General features: G+C 34.7%; 1 protein-coding gene across 1 annotated transcript in view; it reads left to right on the forward strand.

The window, feature by feature from the left end:
• CDC14A (cell division cycle 14A) overlaps positions 1–23,239 on the forward strand; it is a 55,204-nt gene that overhangs the window by 26,417 nt on the left and 5,548 nt on the right. The window contains 12 exon segments of the mRNA XM_027651532.1: positions 2,599–2,665; positions 4,795–4,857; positions 7,879–7,966; positions 9,164–9,394; positions 11,522–11,660; positions 13,659–13,815; positions 15,740–15,855; positions 16,422–16,469; positions 17,546–17,674; positions 18,620–18,880; positions 18,882–18,942; positions 20,065–20,144. Of these exon segments, the coding sequence (XP_027507333.1) occupies positions 2,599–2,665; positions 4,795–4,857; positions 7,879–7,966; positions 9,164–9,394; positions 11,522–11,660; positions 13,659–13,815; positions 15,740–15,855; positions 16,422–16,469; positions 17,546–17,674; positions 18,620–18,880; positions 18,882–18,942; positions 20,065–20,097 (1,393 nt within the window). The 3' untranslated portion in view covers positions 20,098–20,144.

Genomic DNA, 23,239 nt, shown 5'->3' on the forward strand with positions numbered 1-23,239 from the left:
ACAACTTCTACCAGATTAATTTCTTTGTTCTTAGACCTAAAATGTAATACCTGCAGATAGTTTGGTTTAAAATTCTGGAGCATAAAACAGTGAAGTTTCAGAAAGTTTTGCATCTGGAATTGATTCTAATCAGCCAACTGTACTTTTGGAAACGAGGGAAGAAAATGTATATGTATTCCTGGATTTACTCCGAAAAGGATTGGGAGTGCTAAAATAAAAATGACTGTGGCTTTAAAGAAAAAAAGTTACATAGATTTTGTTCCATTATCTTGTTCTCCAAATTAGGATACAAGGAACTTTTATGATTTACTTGTGTTTTCTTACCAGAAGATAGCTGAGGGACAGAGCAGGAGAGAGAGATTATGGCAAGGTCTAATATGATATGCTCAGTACTTGTCCTGGTTCATCAAACACCATGATGCCCTTGAAGCCTTAGGTAATATAAGCTGCTGCTTCTGGGTGTTGTTTCACTGCCACATTGCACTGTTGTTCATACCTGTTGCTTATGTTTTCATTACGTTATTGCATTCTGCCATGAAGGATAGATGGGGGCGTGAGTTTTTGAGATATCAACTCTTTAAAAAAAACATTAGAATACTGCTATTCTTTGAGTTTCTGGAAAATTGGGATTAGGTTTAAACAACTTTTTATTTGGCCATTCCAAAACTTTGACTCTTTTTAATTTTCCTAGCTTTCAGTCTTCCTACTGTTTCACTGTGTGTGGATGGCAGGTGTCAGTTGGAGCACACCTGCTTTAATGATTAGGTGCACAGCAGCAGAAATGGGACGTGTGAGACATGGATGGTGGAGGCAATCCATGTCAACTGCACCATCCCTGTGCACGTCACTGGTAATAGCTGTCTGTGGGAACTGGAGCTAGGAGTTCTGTATACCTGGAATTCTGATAGGCTTATCTTGTATACATCTAGGTCAAGTTTATTGTTCTCTCTCCCTCTCTCATAGTATTTCTTATTAATGGATTAGAGATCATGTGGCCTTTTCCCTCAATATTGTTTTCCTGTACTGCACTATCAGATGCCTTATCAGTCAAAGAAGTAGTTATATACATACAGAAAAAATATAACTTATACTTTCGTTTTAGCAAAATAACATGTAAAATAGAACATCTGCTATGATCCTATCTTCCATTCATAGTTCTCTAAATATTTAATGGGTTTGGATTTTATTTTTGTCCGCCTCTTCAGAAAACCAGTACAACTTTTAAAAGCTTTCTACTCTGTATGTGTTTCCAATGGGTCCTTCAGTTTTTTTGCTCAGAAGACTTTTGTGTGCTAAAATACTTTTGTGCTAAAATGATTGTTATCCACTTTTACTTTGTTGAAAATGTATTGTCTGTAAAGTTCATATTTTGCTGCTTTGATATGTTCTGCTTTATCTAGTGTAATGAAAATACTGGGTTCTTGTTTTTTTAAAACTTCCCTGTTGGATTTGGATATGGAAAGTTTATACACACTTAAAAGTTCCCTTTCCAAAACATTATGATTGTGCTTTAATAATCTAATTATTCAAAAGCTTTTCTAGAGTAACCTGCCTGTAATATGACACTGCCAAAGATACAGCTTTTCATTTTCTTAAAAACATTTTCTATGAACATTGCTTGTTCAAAACTGCTGTACTTATTCTCCTCTTAAAGAATAGGTGAGAATATTCTGCCCTTAAAGTACTTGAGATTGAAGGAGCATATCAGTATAACAAACTTCATACTGCTTATAGCAAGTTTTCAATGAAAGATTGAAATTTTGAATCAATTATAGATTAAATAGGTATTTGGGTGAAATGTAAAATTTTGCAATTCTGATAAAATGCAGTTCTTAGGACTTTCTCTAAGATAGCTTAGAGCAAAGCTATAAAAGACTTCTTTAATGAGTGATAAGGAAATCTACTCAGGAAGAATTTGTTAAAATCGAACTGGTCTGAAAAGTACTTTTTCATTTTTCCACAATGCATTTTTTTGGTGGTGGTGTTTGGTATGGGGTTTTTTTTATGTTAGTGTCTCTTACCACTTGAACATGTTTTGATTTGGAGTCTCATTTCATCTTCTAAAGACAAATTGTAATTTTCACAGTGGGAGAACTGAGGTTAAGTAATTTTAAATTTAATTATATCTGGCTAACTTTGAATCACATCTGTAATCAGGCATCAGAACGAAGGCCTATAAATTAATTCCAAACTAGTAGTCTGTTTGCTTGTCCCTCTTAGACAGTGTAACTCAATTAAGACTTGAATAATGGTTAAAGCAAGCTTTGCTTTATTTGCTGCTGTCATTATACAATTGAGAGAGGATGCAAAGCTTCCTGTTCCAATGTAGTATAAATGATTTGGTAAAGGGCATGTAATTAGCTGATGTAAAATATGCACTTAAAATTGCATCCAGTATCTAATTGCACTTACTCTGACCTGCGTCTTGGGTAGGGGAGTTCTTTAGCATGAACAAGCTTCTAAAAAGATGTCTTCTTCGGGAATTCAGAGTTCTCAAAAGGAATTGAATAGCTGGAATGTATTCTGTTGTGTGCTGCCTTTCCCCAAGTTCCTAAAATAATTCTGTGTATATTAAATTCATTTGTATTAAATCTATAGGGATGCTTCATTTGGAAACTGCACGTACAATCTTACCATCTTGGACTGTTTACAGGGAGTAAATAAGGTAATAACATTTTTCTTTAGCAAAATAGGTTTAAATTGATTTTTAAATCATGAGGAAAATACTGTTAAAATAGCTTAGAAAATCTGGTCTCAAGAGGTGTGTGAATGAGTAGTATGCTCTCATGAAGCCTGAGGTACTGAGGACTGTATTTGAGTAGTGCCAGCGGAGGAAGGTTACACTTCTACTGGCTGGCCTAACCTTTGGCAGCTTTCTGAACTTCACCTCATGACTTGGAACACGCAAATGCACCAGGCCTGGCTGGAGGCAGCTTTTAACAATGCAAGGCACTGTGCTAGATCTGCTAATAGATCATTTATAACCATGGGGAAGGGGGAATAACAGGTGGATAAAGTCAAGTGATACAGAATACACAGGTATACTGTGACTTAATCTGAGCAGGTTTTGCATGTACTTGGCCCAAACTTTCCCCCAAAACACTTGGTTCAGTGTTTAACGCTAATCTTTTCAGAATTGTTTAAAAACAATTGAAGCTAAGGTATCTTATTGGTGGTTTGATGTCTCACTTTCAATAGTCCTGGGCAATATTAAGCTCCAGTATTGCTTTTTTAAAAAACGCTACCTCACATCTTACTTGTCAGCCTTTAAATTTTGTTCATCATTTCCCATTGATCTTGGTGAAGGGAGCAGGCATAGGAGCAGTTCTGTACAGGCACTTTATAGACCATTTGTAATCCTTACAAGTATGGCAAAACAAGTGTTTTTAAAAATTGAAAAAAGATCAAGCTTAATATTTTTAGTTCTGTGGGGGTGGGAAAGGAGCTGTCAGTTAACAGCAAGACTGTAATTTGTGAGGCATTCTACAGATCCTGAAGCTCTGAAGTAGTCAGTGCAGTCATTGTAATTTATCTGCAACAAATACATCAAAAGGACTGTGAGAATCAGTTTTCCTCCTTTGTTCCCATAAAATTTATTACTGAATTTTTGTCCAGTTCACTTACAGAGGAAAAAATACTTCAAGCAGAAACCCTATGCCTTAATTTAAAGTGGTCTTACCTGGATAAATTTGGTGTTCCTGTGCATGTACATCATATACATGTAATTCAGGAGGCTTGCAAGTTCTGGAGTGCAGCCAGCCAGCCATGCTTAAATGAAATACATTTCTCAAAATCAGCTGTTCAGACCAACCTCTCGGTATCTTAGGTTTCATGACAGTCCAGTCACTGAGCCTGTGTTTTCTATAATAAAGCTAGCTGTGATTTTTGTTTTGTCCTAAAAAAGGTGCTCTATATGTAGCAAATAATAGCAGTCTGATGATTATTTTTTTAAAAATCATAGATCTGTGATTTTTTTTTTTATCGTACCTTAATCCCAGAATATTGTGTAATATCTACACTTCTCAGAATGGAATAGATTCAGTATAAATACATGCTGAAGAAATGTCTTCTGCATATTCTTTGAAATAAATTTGTACTATGAATTCTATATTCATAGAATTGTTTTCAATGTGGTATTATACACAAATCTTCAGTACAAAATTGGCATATTTAATAATAGTACAGTAATCAAATACAAAACTTCTTTCAATCCTGTAATAGACACTGTCTAATGTAGTCTAGTGAACTTTATCTGTGTATTAAAAGAAGTAATAAAATACAGGTTATGCATGGTACTGTATTCTGTACATGCCATTTTGCCTAGGTATTATGGTGATAAAACCAGAGTGTCATATAAAGTATGGAAAATGAATAAACTCTCAATGTTCTCAATGTTTTATGTCCAACTGCATGAAAATACATTCAAGCATAGAAATCATTGAATGAGTGTATGACAAAAAGGGAATTGCTTTTTACTTGTCATCTGCAATACAGAAAAAAATCACACATGGTGGGGTGGGGAGAATCAGTTTTATAATTTAAGTGATATGCAACAACTTTGTGTCCCATCATAATGTCTTTGAAGGGGAAATAATGAATCTAACATGTTTCAGTTACATTGTTGGAGTTTTTGTTGTCTGTGTTGTTAATCTGTGCAAAATGTAATGTTGTCTTAACAAAAAGGCTTCAATAAACATAAACATCTAGGGATTTAGTTCTGATTCTCAACGTAGTAGTATAAAATGAAATTATATATTGTATTTCAGTATAAACTGACACCTTGTTGCCTTTTAGGCTTTGCAGCATGGATTTTTTGACTTTAAGACATTTGATGTGGAGGAATATGAACACTATGAGGTTTGTACATTTAATAATGAGTTGAATGTGTTTGGTTTACCTAAAATAAGAGTACACAGTATCCCACAACTTAAAACATACTGGAAACACATTTTAATTCAAGTAAAACCCAGTGTTCATATGTAAGGTATGTACATTGAAACATGTATGCTCTGTGTGAAGAACACACAGCATTAATATCCTTGCAATTTCAGTGCATCACATAATAAATCTACCCTTTTCTAGCAGCCTTTCTGGCTTCTGGGATGTCTTTCATGCTTTCCCAGCCTTCCCCCAGGATCCGATCCAAAGTTTCTCAGATGACTCACAGAATATGTGTTTTCTTGCAGCACTTGTTAGCCGCTTCTTGTGTTCCTATTAGTCCCAAATATATGTCAAATTTTTTTATTCCCACATAGATTAAGGACATTTTGAACTTTTTTTTTTTAGTAAAGGAGGCATTATATGGAGATTCTAATAATGGAAATACATACAAAATATTTCCTGATGAAGTCCCAGAAGGCTAACAGATGTCATTCGTTGTTTTGCCAACCATTTTACAACTTAAGTATAGACAAACTCTGTTTGTCTCTGGATGCTTCTAGGGCTTTGTAACATACACACCTTTATCTGCTGGAAGAAGAAAGTTATTTCATGCTACATTGCCTTAGAGAAGCTTTAAACTATGCCCATGCTGTACCTGTGAATTGGGTTGTGTATGGAGGAAATTTCAGGCACAGAAGGTGTATGTACATAGGGTCCAGAACAGTTGTATTGGACCTCATCTTTGGAACTTTCCTATATTCCTGAAATTTTATTGGTTAAGCAGAAAGATATATATTCAAATATTTAGTATACCTCTAGTCTGTATATTAAACTCTCTGGTTTTTTAGACTTGTGTTACTTTACTGTAGCCAGTATTGTTCTGTTATTCTTCCCCTCTATTGCAATTTTCAGAAAACTTGGGAATAGAGTTACTCAGTCTGAAAGCGTCCATTTTAAGAGCATTTCCTGTAGCTGTATGTATTTCAGATACATACTGAATTACCTCATGAATGTTGAAGGCAGTGAAGGCAGAAAAGGAATAAACAGTGGGAAAACATAATTAATAGCACAAATCTGTAAAGTATCTGTTGTTTGCAATCAGCAGTCTATAACAGAGAGCTATTCACAATACTAGAAAGCATTTGTAGGATTTCTCTATCCTGTAATGTTTCATAACAATTAGGTTGAGGAATTGGTATAGCCTTTGCTGAATTACCAAAATTAAATGAACAGGAACAAAAATTTAAAGTATTGCTGCTTTTTTTGCTTAATCTATGTACAAAAGGAAAAGGCCTGTTCTAGAAATAAATGGTACTTGGGAATTATTAGGAATTCTAATTCTGTCCATGAGGTAGGCATTAGTCGGCCTCAAAAAAAGTATTATAATAATTGACTAAAGGTATTCCATTATCTTGTTTAATGCTTAACATCATTTTAGTTTGTGAAAAGTACATGTGTGTGAACGATGTTTACAGTATGCTGCTTACTGAGTTTAAGAAGCAAGAACTTGGAATCATCTTTATTTTTTTGTCCGTTTTTTGGTATGTCTTCTCTTTTTTTACACATCGTGGTCAGCTTTATGTGTAGATATGTCCTGTGCTATATTTCAAAAACTTTGAAAACTTTGTTCCAGGTTTTTGCTATGTTAGGTCTTCAAATGTGTGGTTATGTGGAGAAAAGTTGCATACGACTTAAATGGAGCAGGCTAAAGGAAATTTTATTTCATGTTTATAGTTCTTTTATCTTACTATATTATAAAGACAGGTAATTCCCCTTTTGTTGGACTAGATGTAAATTACTGAAGTTCTTAAGTTTTTGAGTAATAATGTTGTTTGCATGTACATAAATTTTAAGCAATATGAACTACAGATATCTAAGTGATTCTCAGTAACCCCTGTAACTATAAAGAACTACTTAATTCACAAATAAAAATACAAATACAAAAATACTTCTAACTTACTGAACAGGACTTCTTCCCTAAAGGGAATAAAGGTGCTACAGCGTTGAGTTTGTGATCTGTGACACAAATCCAGGGGGTGTGGGGTCCTGGCTTGGCAGTGAGGTTGGCTTGCTAGTGCTTATGCAACCCCTGTGTGAGGACATTTGGAGCAAGCCTAATGCGTTCAGCTAAGCCAACAGTTGGTGAATTGATTACAGTGATGTCCATTATCAGAACCTTTCACTCATTAGGATGTTTTGATGAGCTGAGAGCTAAAAGCACAAGCTTAATAATGCAGTTGAACTGAGTGCCATGTCCTTAAAAGTCATGCTGAGAATAACTGCATTACCAAATGAGGAATGAGCAGTCTTCAATTAAAAAAAGAAAAGAAGGCAGTTCTGAACTACAGTTCATGTTACGTATTTCCAAAGAAGCTTTCATTTTTAGCACTGACAGAATTTGAAGAGCCTTTTCAAAGTTTTTATGTAAATGTGAGCAAGAAATGCAAAATGTCAGTTTGAAAGTTTTTTAGAATTTAGTCTTTTTATTTGATTTATACTTTTCTTTGATTACTGGCTCATCAGAGCTTATGCCAGTATGTAAATTTCAGTTTCTACAGGGAAAAGATAATTCTTTTGGAGGCTAATTGGTTTTAAATTTGTCTTCTGTGATTTGAGTTTTTTAGCCAGTGCCTTACAGAGAAGCATTTTTCTATAGTCTTTGATTAAAACACAGAAAAATGTCGGTATGTCAGTGTTGATATTAATAGGTATCCTAAAACACTGAACACTCTAAAGGAGAAATCTTAGATAAAGGATATGTCAGCTTTTATTGGAAAACTTCAGCAAGTTTTGTTTCCATTTTGTTTTATTAAGAGATTTCTGAGAAGCAGCCTATGGTTAGTTTGTCCCATATAGGTAAGCTAGCTAATTACATTTGAAGCATTTTGTTTTAATGCAGCAGGAACACAGTAAAAAATAAAATATTGAGTAATTTTTTTAACCTTGTATAATCAGGTATTAAAATGCTTTCCTCTTTCTCTTCTGAAATTTTTGTAGCGAGTGGAAAATGGTGACTTCAACTGGATTATTCCGGGAAAATTTTTGGCTTTTAGTGGACCACACCCAAAAAGCAAACTTGAAAATGGTATGGTGTATGTTTTAATGATATTCTATGATCTTATTTTTCCAGCATGTTGAATTGTCACAGCAAATAAGAAGATAAAGACTTTTATAGATAAGTTTTAATCTTGAGAAATAATCATTCGATGAGCATTTTATATATGATTATAGAACTTAATTCAAAAGGTTTTGGAATTTTTGCTAGAAGAGTTTTAATTCTTCTAACAGTCAATGACTTTCATTCTGTATCAAAGTGCCTGAGAAACTTCGGTCCCTTAATTTTCTCCTGGAACCTGGAGACGGTAAACTGATACAGTAAATATGCAGAATTAAAGGCGAGTTGCATAAAGCACAGAAGACTGTTAAGAAGTTTGCAACCAAAACAGGGAAAGACTTTAAAAAGAAGCTTGCCTTTACTAATGAAGAACTATTTACAACATGTGTATAACTGAAAATTGCTAAATTAGCACTAACACTAAAATCCAGTTGTGAAACACTAAATAAGCCTCACCCAGGTGAGTGTAAGTCCATATTACAAACCTACATTTTTCTCATTATGTTGAGATTCTAATTGCATTTATTAATGCATATATGACTTATCCTAAGCAGCTGTGTTGTGGTTGGTGTTTGACCTCCCTCCCTGTGCCCCTATCTTCATCTAGAGGATCCTTTTGTCTCTCAACAGAGAATCAAGGCAATAAAGCTTTTTTACTTCACCATAGGGCAAGAATGTCTTTAGTGCTGCAGTTTATTCTTTGACTCGTTTGTTCTTTAGCTCTTTCCTCTCATCCATAATATAGATCAGCACTCTATTTTCCTCATAAACAGTGTTTCCTCTTAAAGCATGTTTTTATTTTCATCTGCAGCTTTCTGTCTGTATATGGACAGCTGTTCTGAAATGCTGAGTTCATATATGTGCCTAGCTTTATGTGTAGAACCCTCCTTGCAGAGGGGAGTGGGGGCTAAACAGGAGACAGCCCAGTGTTTCACACATACTGTGCTTTAACATTCTTCCTCCTGATACTTTTTTAATAATAGTGGTCTTCATGAGCGTGTTTTTACAATTTTTTATATCATTTAACATGTTTATTTTGAATAAAATATTAAAGCATTTTTAGTATTAATGTTTGTCATTCAAGAAAGGTTTGGGGGGCAATTTTCATTAGTAGGGCTTTGAACTTTTTCTATGGTGTTCAGTTATTGTGGCTTTCTTTTTTTGTAGGTTATCCCCTTCATGCACCTGAAGCCTACTTCCCCTATTTCAAGAAACATAACGTCACATCAATCATTAGACTAAACAAAAAAATTTATGAAGCCAAACGCTTTACTGATGCTGGTTTTGAGCATTATGACTTGTTCTTCATAGATGGAAGCACACCAAGTGACAGTATAGTTCAGAGGTTCCTGACCATCTGTGAAAATGCTGACGGTGCCATTGCTGTACATTGTAAAGGTGTGGGCACTTACTTCTCAGATCAAAGTTCAAAATATCTATAAATCCATAGAGTTTATCCAGAAATAAAGCATTTAACAAATAACACTTTCTGGTTGTGAAAGTAATATTGCTTTATGATACTTGACTAAATATATGCCAAATATTTGTTATTTTCATGTGTATATTAAGTTCTTTCATCCTACACTGTTACTTTCAGCAACTGACAATCTGTTGTTCATTGTGCTGTTTTTTTCTTAATATCAATTTGAAAACATGAGATTTAGTTGATGCAGGCTTCTCTTTTGCATTATGCTTTTACAGCATTATGATAATTAGCTAGGAAATGTAAAAGACTAAAAGGTTTTCTTTGTGCTTTTGGACTGTTCTACATTTTTCTGTTGAGTATGAATTCCACATTTCAATTTAATATGAGTTATTGTGATGCTAGCATTTCAAACCAGCCTAATTCAGCAAATCAGCCCGAAAATACACAAAATATGCTTAGAACAAAGGCTTTGAAGAGTTCAGCTTGATTTACGTTTCACATTGTGTAAAGACATAGTGGAGACGAATGTCTTGCCGATCAGAAGCAAGAATGATGCTATTCATAATTTTCCTATGAACAATAAACATGCATATCAAAGATAAATGCTTTATTTGGTAACAAGTTGTTATGGTTGCTAGAAACCAGAAATTGTGGCATTAATAAGCTGGACATCTGCTATTTGGCTAAATGAGAGTATAAACTATTGATTAGCAGGAGTACATTATTCTCCAGGTTTGGCTGCTAAAGGAATATAACATAATTTCTATTAAGATATATATGTGCTTTCTAAACTGAAGTATTTTTGGTCCTTTTGTCTGACAATTTAATAAGCAAACTAACGATCTTATTCTTTTTAGTTTTTTACAGCCTTCTAGATAAGCCTATACAAAGTTAAATCAGCAGCTAAGTCAGACCTAACTCAGATTTAATATATTGCAGAGATATTCCAAGCACAGCTTTCCAACTAGAAATCGGTTGTCCCAAAAGTTATAGAAAAGTTCAATGCAAAGGATTAAAATGGAAAGTTTGTACATTAGCAGGAAGTTAAAGAGCAGAACTGAAATTGATACTTCCCCTTTTAAATGATTCTTCAGATCTTGTCTTCCAGTGTACAGTTACGGAACCTCAGTTTGTGAACTTCTACCCTCATCCTTTTACCTAGGTCATCTTCACTTTCAAAAAAGGGCAGGATTTAGTTGTTGATTAAATGTAAGGAGCTCGTAGTTGTGTATGGAATTATCAGCAGATGTCTGGCTGCTTAGGGAGTTTCCATGTGGATTGTTGTTGGTGCATAAACAACAGTCAACCACTATGAGACTGCAAATTGCCAGTATTGTACTCGGGGGAAAATAAGGTTTAAATGGGGTGATGCTTTACTAGTCGACAAGACACAGGGCTAGAAAGAGATTAATCCTCACTCTATAGTTAGAGATTTTGCTAGTAAAGCTAGTTTTTCTGTCTCTCTGTTCTCCCCTTAAAACGTGGATTACTTTGTGATTTGGGGGGCAGTGGGTTAAATTATTTTAAGCTATTGACATCTAATATTATGTCCTGGTCAACGTTCATTGTTCTTTATATAGATAGTGGTGAATAGTTTTTTGAATAAGTTTTGTTGGTTTCACAACAAAACTTTTTCAAAAAGAAAAAACAAGTGGCTCAGAAGACACGTGCTCTCTGTGATGTGGATGTGTATTTGCACCATGATTTTTAAGTATGTGTGCTGACCTCTCAAAGGTACTTTGATTGTGGTTTTTTTACTGGTTTTATAAATATAAAGTTGGTATTCAGCTTGATCACAGCTTTTTTTTGAAAAATATCAGCCTTTTTTTAAACAAAATATGAAGTAGAATTGAGTGGCACAAGTGATTGCTGTTGCATGTGTTCTTCTAAGCACTGTTTACTTTTTGTAAGAATGAAATAGTTGTTCTTATACAGCACTGCAATCCAATTCTGTGATAAAGGGGATACTGAATCACAGATTCTTTCTTCAAATACTGAGATGGTGAATAACATCACATAGAAGTCTTCTTACATCCCATACTTTTATTTGATAATTATGAAATGCTCACTACTGACTGTTGATACTTCTGTTTCTGTAGCTGGCCTGGGGAGAACAGGAACACTGATTGCCTGTTACATCATGAAACACTACAAGTTCACACATGCTGAAGCCATTGCTTGGATAAGAATATGTCGACCAGGCTCTATTATAGGACCCCAGCAACACTTCCTGGAAGAGTACGTATTATATGCACCTTCTTTGCTAATAAGAATCAGCTGCTTCTCTACATTCTTTTCCATCTTGCATTATTTATAGAATCTACTTCATCTACTGACATTTGCATATTACTATCTGCTCAATATGTTTAAGGTTAGTTAATATGGGATTGAAATCTAACTTACTCAGAAGCCATCAGCTTCTCTGGAGCGCCGTGCACTTTGTCCCCTTAAGGGCCACACAATCTCAAGACTCTACATGTTTGTTTCTCAGGACTTTAGAAGTTACACAAGTGTGTTGGAAGTGGACAGATGTAGACAAAAGATTAAGTCAACAAATAGGATTTATTAAAATATTAACAAAGGAAGAATAGACTTTATATGTAGTCTGTGACTTAAAATGAATCTCAAAATGGTATCATTGTTTTTTTTTTCTTTCTTGTAACTAAAGATTAAATAAGTTCTTGGTGGAGAGCTTATGATCTCTGACAGATTCCTTAGCATAATGTATGAAACATTTCTGATTTGAATCTAATAGTTGTCAGCAAAACAAATGTATGGTTTTAATACAACTTTAGATTTGATCTTGACTGGCAGTGAGTAACAATGATGTAGACACTAAGTTTAATGTCATAGTGGTTTTCTGCATTGTGCATTTACTATTACAGTGGTTATGCTGCTGGTTTTGAGCTTATACCATGAAAATATTTACTTGGAGGCATTTTCCCTTTTATGAGAGAAAACATTTTAAGAAAACCCTCTACAAATTTGTCTCTTTGGAAAAGAGAGAATTCAACAGCTCTTCTAGACACTGTGTGAATACAGTCAAAGATGCACCAACCTTGCATCTTAAAATCAATAGGATATCAGAGAAAGAAGTATTACTGTAATGGATAAGAGAAATTGAGCAGGAATAGGGATTTTTATTTATTTTCCAACTAATGGACACTCCTGTATTTGAGAGGTGGCTTGCTGTTATTCAAAATACTGTGAATCACAAACGTTCACAAGTGTTCACTGGAGGCAGAATAGTCATCTTCACACTGTGCTGATGCTCGGATGATGGTACATTCTTAAAAATACCTTGCACAGTAGAGCAAAATTATGAGGAAAGGTAATAGATAATGTGATTAGTAAGTGCTGTTTACTTATAAGAAAAACAAGGCCCATGTCTTTTCTTGTTTTGATGGATTGAATACTTGGTTTGATTTTATAAATAGGCAAAGGTACTTCAGATTTTTTTCACTTATACTTACATTACTCATAGCTAAGAGCTGTAGCATTGTTCAGTAAGAATTTTCTAATGTCCTAAGGGTAGTAGATAAGTGTTTCAACAGTCAGACAAAATTCAAGCAATGTCACCAGTAACGTCAAAACGGGATTGGGAAGAAACATCAGTTCCATCATTCTAATATAAAATATCTTGCCCTCAGGGCTGCAAAATTGCATCTGACAAAAAAGCAAACCCTTTCAGCTTTGGTCTCCCAAACTTTATAGATGTCAAAGCTTCATCTTTTAAGGTTTTGAGGTTTAATAAAGGGGGTAGTTCGGGGATTTTTCTGTAGAAACCCTTCCACCCAAGTATGTATCAAATCAGTTTGTTACTGTGAATGCAATTAATCTTAAAAGATTTCAAAGGTATTTAATTCAAGCATGTTTTCTAGGCTACCTTTAAAATGTGGTTGCAAATTCCTTTTCCCAGAAGGATTTTGTAAAATGAAGTTATTCCACCTAGGAATAAAGTTTTAGTACTTGTAATATTTTTGTGATGACTACAGACTTGTTTGGTGATTCAGGGGGGTTTTGGTTGTTATTTTTAACCATAGTTTTGGTTTTGTTTTTTTTTTGTTTGTTTGGTTTGTTTGTTTTTTTGTGATAGACATTAAAATTCTTTTTCAGATGAAGATGTATGGAAGATGCAAATGTTGGCAATCTGTAAGAGTAGCATGTTTTCATATTGGCTTTTTTATATTTATGAAAATTTGTTGATATGAATGGATTTGGTTTTGTATCCTAAAGGAAGCAAGCAATGTTATGGCTGGAGGGAGATCACATCCGATCAAAGCAGAAACAGCGAGTAGTTGATGAAAACATTAACAGAGTCCTTTGTGGCTTGAATGACATTTCCATCAGTGACAGCCTAAATAAAGTACAAGACTTGGATCAATACAGGGAGGTAAGTGTTCTTAGGAAAAATTCCAGACAGACTGAAGGTGAGCTTTTAATAACTAGCTGTAGATAACTTTTAGATTTTTGGGGTTTAGGCTTTTATTAGTATTAGATTGCTTTTTCTCAGATAAATTTTTTTTTAGTTCATAATTAGAAAAAAGATCAGGTAATATTTAAAACTGTTATAGGTAATTTTGCAAACTCAAAAGGTTTGCATTATTTCAAGTCAGTCTTTCAGGGATTTCAGTTTTTTGAGAATGAAGGAAAACAAAAAATCAGCTTTCGTTCCTATTAGTTAAAAACTTATTCCAAGTTTCTAATTGAGAATGCATCAGTGTATAAACACCCATCCCTTTATCACAGTATTATGCATCAATGAGGTGATGTGCACGTTTAGGGTAAGGACCTTATGACAACTTTCTGGGAGCACAGGCATGAAGTCTTAACTAAAGTGAAAATACTCTTGTTTCTGAAATAGTAAAAATCTTAAACTGTAGTTTCCTATACTATCTGTAAGAAACAGTTTAGATTAATTGCGTCAAATGCATTTGATTAATCCCTTCTCAGCTCTGTAATAACTAAAGAGGTTTTAGGTTGCTGATGGAACTCTTTGCTTGATGTGAAAGACCAGGCATACAGTGAGCACCTTGTTCATATAATTATTAGTATAAATTAAAATAATCAACTGTCATAATCTGGAAGAGCATCTTGAATGGATTTCTGTACAGGTACTGTTTCCCCGTATTTCACTTTTTTACAGATGTCATATTAAAGTTGTTCAACATTCGGTTTTCAAAATATTTGACTTATCTCTTTGGATATTTGGTTATATCTCAAGACCTCATTAAAATAGGGCTCTCTAGAAGCTCAAAACAAAGTAATGTTCCCAGTCCCCAAAATGCGTGAGGTCAAAGAATCAGAAGAGGGGGCAGCTACATGCAGTAACTGTAGGGCAGGTAAAGACTGAAACAAAATTTATCAGCATGTGGCTGAATGATAGGTAACAATGGCCTAGCTTACAATCCAATGAAATCTAGCTAAGATATTTGTATTTTCCTATAATTAATGCAACAGTTAGACCATCACATCATTTTATCAACTTCTATCATATTACTACTTCTGTCAATCTTTTATGTTGGTTAATGGCATAAACTATTGTTCTGTTTTATCCAAAGCACTGAGTTCCCTTAAGCACAGTAGGAACTGTGGTAAAAATACTTGATCTAGGGTCAAATGAAGTATAATTGGTATTATTGTATTTTGAGATGAATCTGAAATTGTAAATAGGCATTTAAACAGTGTTGGTATACACTTTTAATATTTCTTAGAGTGTTTAGTGTTTTCTGAAGCTAGAACAAATAGGATAAAACTCTGAAATCTGTTCATTCTATATTCCTTATTAAGTTCACATCGGATTTTTTTTTCAAAACTTATTTTTCTAGAGATCATGACAACTTTTACTTGTTTATTTTTTAAATGTAGTAATTTAGTAAAGTTGATTTTTAGTGCCTCTTGTAGGACATACAGCTTTATCTAAATTTCTTCCTCATTTGTACATAACATAAAATTTTGTGTTACTGCTTTCCTTCCGTGCTGATGATAACTTTAAAAGTAGTTATGGTCGAAGTAGCTGAGGTTTATGTTCTACAAAACCAGACTTCTTTGAAGTAAATAAATGCTGGCATTAGACTTGAGCATCCTGAACTGACTTTGAGGTCAGATTCTGCAAAAATCCTCTGTGAGTGTGTGTTTGTACAGTGACACATTTAATCTGCTGGAGCTATGCGAAGAGTAGTGCTGATGTATGCAGAGGATGGTAGATTAGTCTTTTAGATTTTAATCTTCAGGAAGGAGATGTTCAGTTCTTTGAAACTACACTGCTCCAAAGGATTTGATATATTCTCTTGCTTGCATCCTTTTGTGTTTCCCAGAATGATTTTGAAGACAAAGCAGATGTGGAAACTCAGAATGGCATGACACAGGGAGATAAGCTCAATGCCTTAAAAAGTCGGAGACGGCCTTGTTCTGCTACAACTGGAGCTCTGAGGTAATTAAGTCATTCTGAGGTAATTTGCATAATTTAGATTCTGTCCATGCTATCAGATCTGTGCGGCAAGTACGTGATCTTGTTTAAGGCAGTAGTACTAACTGTAAATTGCACCACTGTCTGTGGTGGAAATTTCTCTAGGTATATATCTATTAGTTGGAGATTTGGTTTATTAATTTTTTCTTTTATCTTCTTTTCCCCTTCTGTCTCTCTGTTCAGGATCTCTTCTTACTGTGTAGCCATTAAAGATAATGTAAAAAAAAAAATCTGAAAACCTTCACATTTCTATTTATCTAGCATTCTAAAACTTACGACTTGAACAAAATATTCTTCAATGAACTTAGTTGTCTTTCTATAATTACTTTTCTGAACCAGGAAAAATATGAACTGTGAAAATAAACCTGAAGTACCTGTCTGCTGTTTACCTGTAAATTAAGGTAGTGATTGCCAATAACTCTTAACTCTTGGTCTTGTATTTTAAGCCAGCCTGAGACATGAAAATATACTTTGGCAGAGGGGAAAGGCTTTTTATCCTTGGATAAAGACTGCTGCTTTTGTTTCTTTAGGCTGCAAGACATGAAACTGCACACCAGGTCAATATCACAACCCTTCAGGTATTAACTTTAAAGTTCTAGTTATAAATGTGTACCACTTGACTTGGGTCTTAATTTTCAGCATTTTGGGTCATAGTTATCACATCAATTGATAAGTAATTTCTGGCTTACAAGAATAGGAATAGGCAGGTAACAAAGTTTTTGAAACACCTGCAAATTGCATGCTTTACCCCATTGAATCTAATATACAACATATAAGACAAAATTTCTGTCATTAGAAAGCATTAATACTAAAAAGAGCACAATTTTTTTAGTTTTGTGACCTGGATTTTTGGGTTGGATTACTCCATATGGCTAACATTGAAAATGTCAGTTTTACCCTTTCTTGGTAATTAAAGCTACTTCTGTTTAATGCCATTCCTTCTGTGCTTGTATTTGGAGATTTGTACCCAAGTTCTTTGATCTGTTAAGGTCTGATCATGATAATATGCCCTGGTCTAAGGATGGAGAAAATTTAACAAAAAGTAAACAAAAATTAAAAAAAAAAAAAAATAGTTTTAACAAACTATTGTAGGCAGCCATAATGGTAACATTATTGAGTAGTCCAGTGTAACATATATACAGCTCAGTTTCAAACCATGAAGAATTTCATCTTTAAGAGCCCCACTGTAGAAGGAGCTGTATGTTCTGTGCAACTTTGTGAAAACGTTCATGCTGTCATTTGGAAGTGATGATGATCTCATGAAAGCTGCAGTGTCATTTTCTTCTACTCATACTCGATTGATAAGCACAAAAAGTGATCTTTCTCAAATTTACATTTAAAATCTATGATAAAATTTACAATAAATCTATAAAAAATGGACACTTGGCCTTCATAAAATATCAAAGTGAAAAGTAGCCTATAACTGTATAATAAGGTGCAGCAGGGGAAATTCTTGAAGTGGAATATTTGAAAAGTTGTTTTTAAAAGATACTTGAAAACAGCCAAATTGTTGCATTTTTGGTGTTCTCAGACTTGAGAATTCCCACTTTTTAAAATACCAGTCTATGTATTGAAAGACTAGACTGTATGTGTTTGAGATGCGTATTTTAATTATAAAATCTTGCTTCTCACTAAAACTCTGCACTCCTTTTAGACTGAATACTTCAGGTAGCACAGAAGGATCCATGTCTCCTCTGAAGGCCTCCAAAGTGATGGCAGTTAACTCACCATCTGCAGAAAGAATAAGCAGACTTGCCACATCCTCAGGATCTAACCTCAAAAGGTTTTTTTCTTCTTCTCGTTTTGGTTCAAGTACTTACCATATTCTCCACTGGTTGTCAGCACACGTGCAGTCTGTGAAGCGCTTGCTGTTCTTGGGTGAAAGAAGGCTTAAATTTATTTACAAAGTCATTTGCTGTTCCACGAGCCAAGCTTTAGTTGCCTGCAGATTTAAAAAACAAAGAAAAGCTAAAACCTGTCCTCCTGGTCTGAGCATTTTGTTGGGATTGTGTTGTCAGAAACAGTATTACATTGCTAAAGTTTTGGGGGTTTTTTTCGCTTATGTCGGTTCGTAGACATTTTGCAGGTATTCCCTTAAGTGAATATACTGTTACTCTCAGAAGAATACTGAGTGGTAATCAATATGACTTTTATGAACCTTTGATTTATTGCTATTTATTTCCATTATTACTGTTGTCCTAAGTAATTATATATGTTAAATGAAATTTAGAATGATAAATGCATTTTTAATAACTCTGGGCACAAATATTTACCTGAAGAGAGTAACTGACTTGAGGTATTTCAGGACACCCTATTTTTTTTCTCAGATTTTATCATATTACTTCTTGGTTACTTGAAGGCTTATACCACATTACTGATTTCAAGCAGCAGAAGAGGAGTTCCTAAACTGTCACATGTACAAAAAGTACTTCAGCGTAGATCAGACACTGCCTAAACCTTTTAACACGATCTCCTGCATGTGCATATGGTTTGACAGAGCTGAAAGCTGGCCATGGTAGTGCTGAATAAGCAAAACTTGGGAACTCCTGACAAAGAATTCTGCTTTTCATTACTTAGGAGCTAGAAGATGAACCTGTGTGCGAACACAAATTATTTCAGAATGGTCTGTGTTATTCTCCTAACGCCTTCTGAATTGTCTGTTATGTTTTTGTATATATCTCTACATACCTTGTGTATATTTTTTTCCCTGCATGTGTTTTCCATTCAGCGTTTCCATAAACTCCAGACTAGCCAGTTCTCTAGGGAACCTGTATGCTGCTTCAGATGATGATGAGAGCAAAATGACATCATCGTGCTCTAGGACAGGTTTTTCTGTAAGCCATATCTCCAGCCACCTGAACGGCAGCTTGCAGCTGCCACACAGAAATACCCGTGAGCTGAACAACAACTTGTACAACAGAAGCAGCAGTAGTGGCAACAACCTGAGCAGCCAAAGCAGTTTGCACAGCGCCGTGACAGATGGGTACGCACCAGCCTTCCTTTATGGGCCTTACAGCTCCTCCAGCACCATACCAGAGTCAATTAATTCCTGTAAGTTCCTACTCACAACAGCACTTCCAGGCAGCTGAGTGATGCTTTTCTGCCTTGCTTCTGTGAGCAAAACTGTCGCAAAAAAAAAATCTTAACTCAGCATAATTCTCTGACTTCCTCTAACACTTCTGAACAACACCTTTGTGTTATCTTTTTAAGTAATTATCATTTCAGCTGGGGAGGTTTTCCATGTCTTTTAAATATCTAGTACATGGAAGGTTCACTAAAATAAATGACTCCTGAACTTTCACACCTTTTCTGATTTTTTTTTTTTTTTTTAATGGACCATCCTATCCTTTGGATTTTTTTATTTCAAATTATGCATAACATAGTTTATAACTTTATTATGTATCTTTATCTTCATGTAGTAACAGATTTAAAGAAGGTTTTCTATGTATCATAATAAAAGGTAAACATCCTTAAAGATAGGGCTTATTTGAAAGATTAGTCCGGCTGATTTGAAACCTAGTCCTTTTCTAACACCAAATGTGAAAAGTATAGAGCAAGATATTTCTGATGGTTTCACATTGCAGTTTGCATTCCTCAACAACTGTGCTGCCTTGGACTTATTTTATGCTCTTTTTTTTGTGTGAAAGAGTCTGTATAAAGAGGATGCACAGATAAATTAATGCAACTTGAAAGTGATTCTATACAAAATGTAGAGAAGAGAGACTAGAGAAACTCCCATTAAGAAATCAGAAATAACTTCATCTAATCTAGGGAAAAAATAAATATATCTACTACTAAAAATCTAAAACCAATTTAAAATTTCTAGTTTTCAAATATTTGATATCCTACTAATTATAAAACTTAGTGCAGTGTTTTTAATAGACTATTTTGCCTACAATTAATTGAACTTGTCAGCCTCTGTTTACTAGTACTGACACTTCAGGTTTTATATTTTTTTACTCGCTGGAAATAATATTGGCTTTGTGTATAATAACTTCAGAATATTGCACCTCTCTCTCCTATTTCAGTTTAAAGAAAATTTTAGTGTTACACCTGCTCCTGGTTTTGAGTGTGGTGAGTCTCTGTCTTAAAGCAGCTAATAACACACATTGCATGTAACTAGGATGTCAGCTGGAAAGATCATTCATGGGTTGTGTTCTCTTTTTCCTGCAGAAGTGGAGGACCTACCCCCATGTTAACAGCTAGGATGTGGCACCTCTTACAATTCAGAAGCCGCATGTTTATAGCTCGGGGTATGAATTGCACTTTCTGAGGATAGATGGCAGTAGGAAATAAATTCTCATTGTCCTATTGTGGAATTAAATTGCATGTGACTGAAACCTAACCTACATACAAAGTATATTGAAAATGGAGTTAGTCGGGGGAACTTGATTCTGTGTTCTCTTTAAGTCAGTGGATACTTCCTACTGTGGTAGGATGTGCTTGACCTAGAGCAGCTCTTTAAAATACTTGATGCTTTCAGACTCCTCATTTGAAAAGTACATTTAGCTTCTTATCTACTATATCTTATCTGGAAATAAATGCTAATATTCCATGATCTCAGGATCACCAAGTCATCTGCATTGAGTTTAAACTTTACTTTTAACAGTAACTTATTTGCAAGGGAGTTCTTGAATATTGCCACATCCTTTCAGTTTTTTGAAGTTGTTTCACATCTAATGTGACTGTTTTTCCCTACTGCATGGAATTGAGGTAAACTGTATATAATTGAGACTTCTAATGGATACAAAAACCATATCAGTTTTTCTATGAGGAAACAAGTTCTAGAACAAGAAAACTGCTTTAGTTTAACTAATTAATTTAATTACTTCAGGCACAGAGATAAGGAGAGGGATGAAAAGCTGCACAGCAAGCAGGGAATGTTTGTTTTGAGGCACATCAATGAGTCTTTTATTTGTTCATGAATTCTGATTGCTCTGAAGAGTCATCCTTTTTAGGTGTTCCCACTCTTTAATCCAGCATGCTTACAGAAATTCAGTCCTCAGGACTGACAGAGCCCCAGTTGAGGGTAGTACACTAGCAGTGGTAGAGAGCAATCAGTCATCTGAATAACTAAGTGGTAAAGTGTCTGATTTGATTTTTTTTTTTTAAATTTCTCATTTTCAATATTGTCTCATATTGAATGTAATGAACAATAATTCTTTGGAGAGTCAGTCCATTCTTGTTCTTTTCAGTTCTATCTTTTGTAAATTATATGCTGCCAGCAGCATTTCTTGGAGTTTTTTTTCCATATTCTACTTACAGCTGCCTATTATGCATTAAATATATGCATGTAAGCCTACATGCAGTGCCCTAAGGGGAAGAAAACACCTTGTAACTGTAATGTGACTTAGTTATGAAAATAAGCTGACATCTTTCACATTTGGCCAAAATTTACAAGAGTATTAAATGGCAATATAAACAATTACAGGAACAATAAGCATGTTTCATCAAACAGCTTAAAAGGTTCAGTGAAAATATAACATTTTGAAAATAAAAACCGTCATCTCCTTTGGAGAGGTAGTTGCCTTACCTTAATGCTACAAATAATTTTTAACAATGAGAGCAAAGTTAGTGGGCTTGTTCCTTAAGCATAGGATAAGAAGTTAATTACTGATGCCGCTTTGTTTCTTTTCTATATCTAGATATTTACAAAATTCTAGGTTAGCACTAGGTTTCTCTTTAATCTTATAAACCCTTGAGGTTCAACATAATGGCAGTGACAGAAAAATTTCCCAAATATATGTGGGGAGGGGGCTGGGCTTACAGTGTAACTGACCCTTCCACTGTTGTAGCATGCCTTCCCTTCTTAGATAAGGATGATTTAGGAAGAGGGAGAAAAGCAAGGAATGTTAGTTACTGCTTAACTTAAAGGAGAGAAAAGGAGCAGGTGAACATGTGAAATAGCCATCTTGACAGCAGAGAGGGACTTAGCGCTGTGTGCGTTGTGGTGAAGAAGGAAATTAATTGTTGTCTCCTTGCAATAGAACTGTGAAGTGATTTAAAACCGATTTAAATGAAATATGTTAAGCATGGTATAAAGTTTAGGTTGACTGGGAAACGGTGAAGAAAAAAGTGCTTTCTAAAATGCACATTTCTCCTGTTTAAGAACATCTTTAGTTTTCTTCCTACCTGTCTTAATGACTTAGTAATGGATGGAAGGATGTAGGGGTGTAACCTCTGAATAACTTTTGGCTTGATATCATTTGCTGTTGAGGAGTAGAGGTTATACACAGTTGAATACAGCAAGGTCTTTATATGAGATTCTATATCCAGTCTTCTCTGAAGAGTGAGGTGAGATAAAAATATGATATTTTATATAACATATACTGTGATATGAAAAGCAGCATTTCTTAGGAAGAATCATACCATGCAAAGTCTATGTAGCAAAGTAAAAGTTTCTGATTTACTGTAAAGTAATATTCCTTCAATATAATGGTTTAAAAGTTTTCCTGTTTGGAATATGTTTTTCAAATATGTTCTGATTAATGCATTTGCTTCTAAATATACCATATGGCCCTGTGCATCTCTCACAATCACAGTAGAATACACTAAATTGTTACCCATTTTATGCACAACTGACTGAGTTGAGTGTAGTTACTGTGATGTCACGATGTGTAAGACAAGAGTAGATTATTTGGTCATTTAGTCTCTGAATGCTTTGTGTCTGGTAGGGAGCATCTCACTGGCTTATACAGATGGCTTATTTTGAGGACAATATAATTTTTTCTGAATGATTAGTCCCACTGATTGAACACAGTCATGCTTAAAACTATTTCACTTTTAACCTGAAACTTTCTGTTTCTCTTGATTATGTCACTGTTATAGTCCTTTATTATCTTATTTTCTTGTCATGAAGACATCTTATGCTAGTCATCCCAAGTTGATTTTCTTTTGATAAGCTAAGTTGGCTCAAATATCCTTTTGGAAAATGTTCAAATTCCTCAGTTTTTGAAAATCTTTCTGGTCCAGAAAGCTGCTACTCAGTGCTGTCCTGCTTGTTAGTCCATAGCTTGTTTTATCTTCTTAACTGTAATACGTTGGAAGTTTAGGGGGAGGGGAAAAAAAGAGTTCTTGCCATCAAAAATACTGATTTGTATTTTAGTCCCATGTCCTGCATTCCCCATGGGTTTTCTTGGGTTTTTTAATGTGGAATTTTGTGGAAAAGCATAATTTTTTTCACCATCCCCTCTTTTTAATGGGACCAATTAGCCAACCAAAGAAGATTTGTTTTTTCTTACCACTTCAACCACTGACATCCAGCTATTTTGCTTTCGATGATATGCATCAGTGGGCTGAAGCTCATGAGTGAAATATGGAGTAGCATCAAGCCTTAATACCACTTCTG

This window comes from Corapipo altera, unplaced genomic scaffold (assembly GCF_003945725.1).
Source record: "Corapipo altera isolate COAL_440 unplaced genomic scaffold, ASM394572v1 57, whole genome shotgun sequence".
In the NCBI taxonomy this organism is placed as follows: domain Eukaryota; kingdom Metazoa; phylum Chordata; class Aves; order Passeriformes; family Pipridae; genus Corapipo; species Corapipo altera.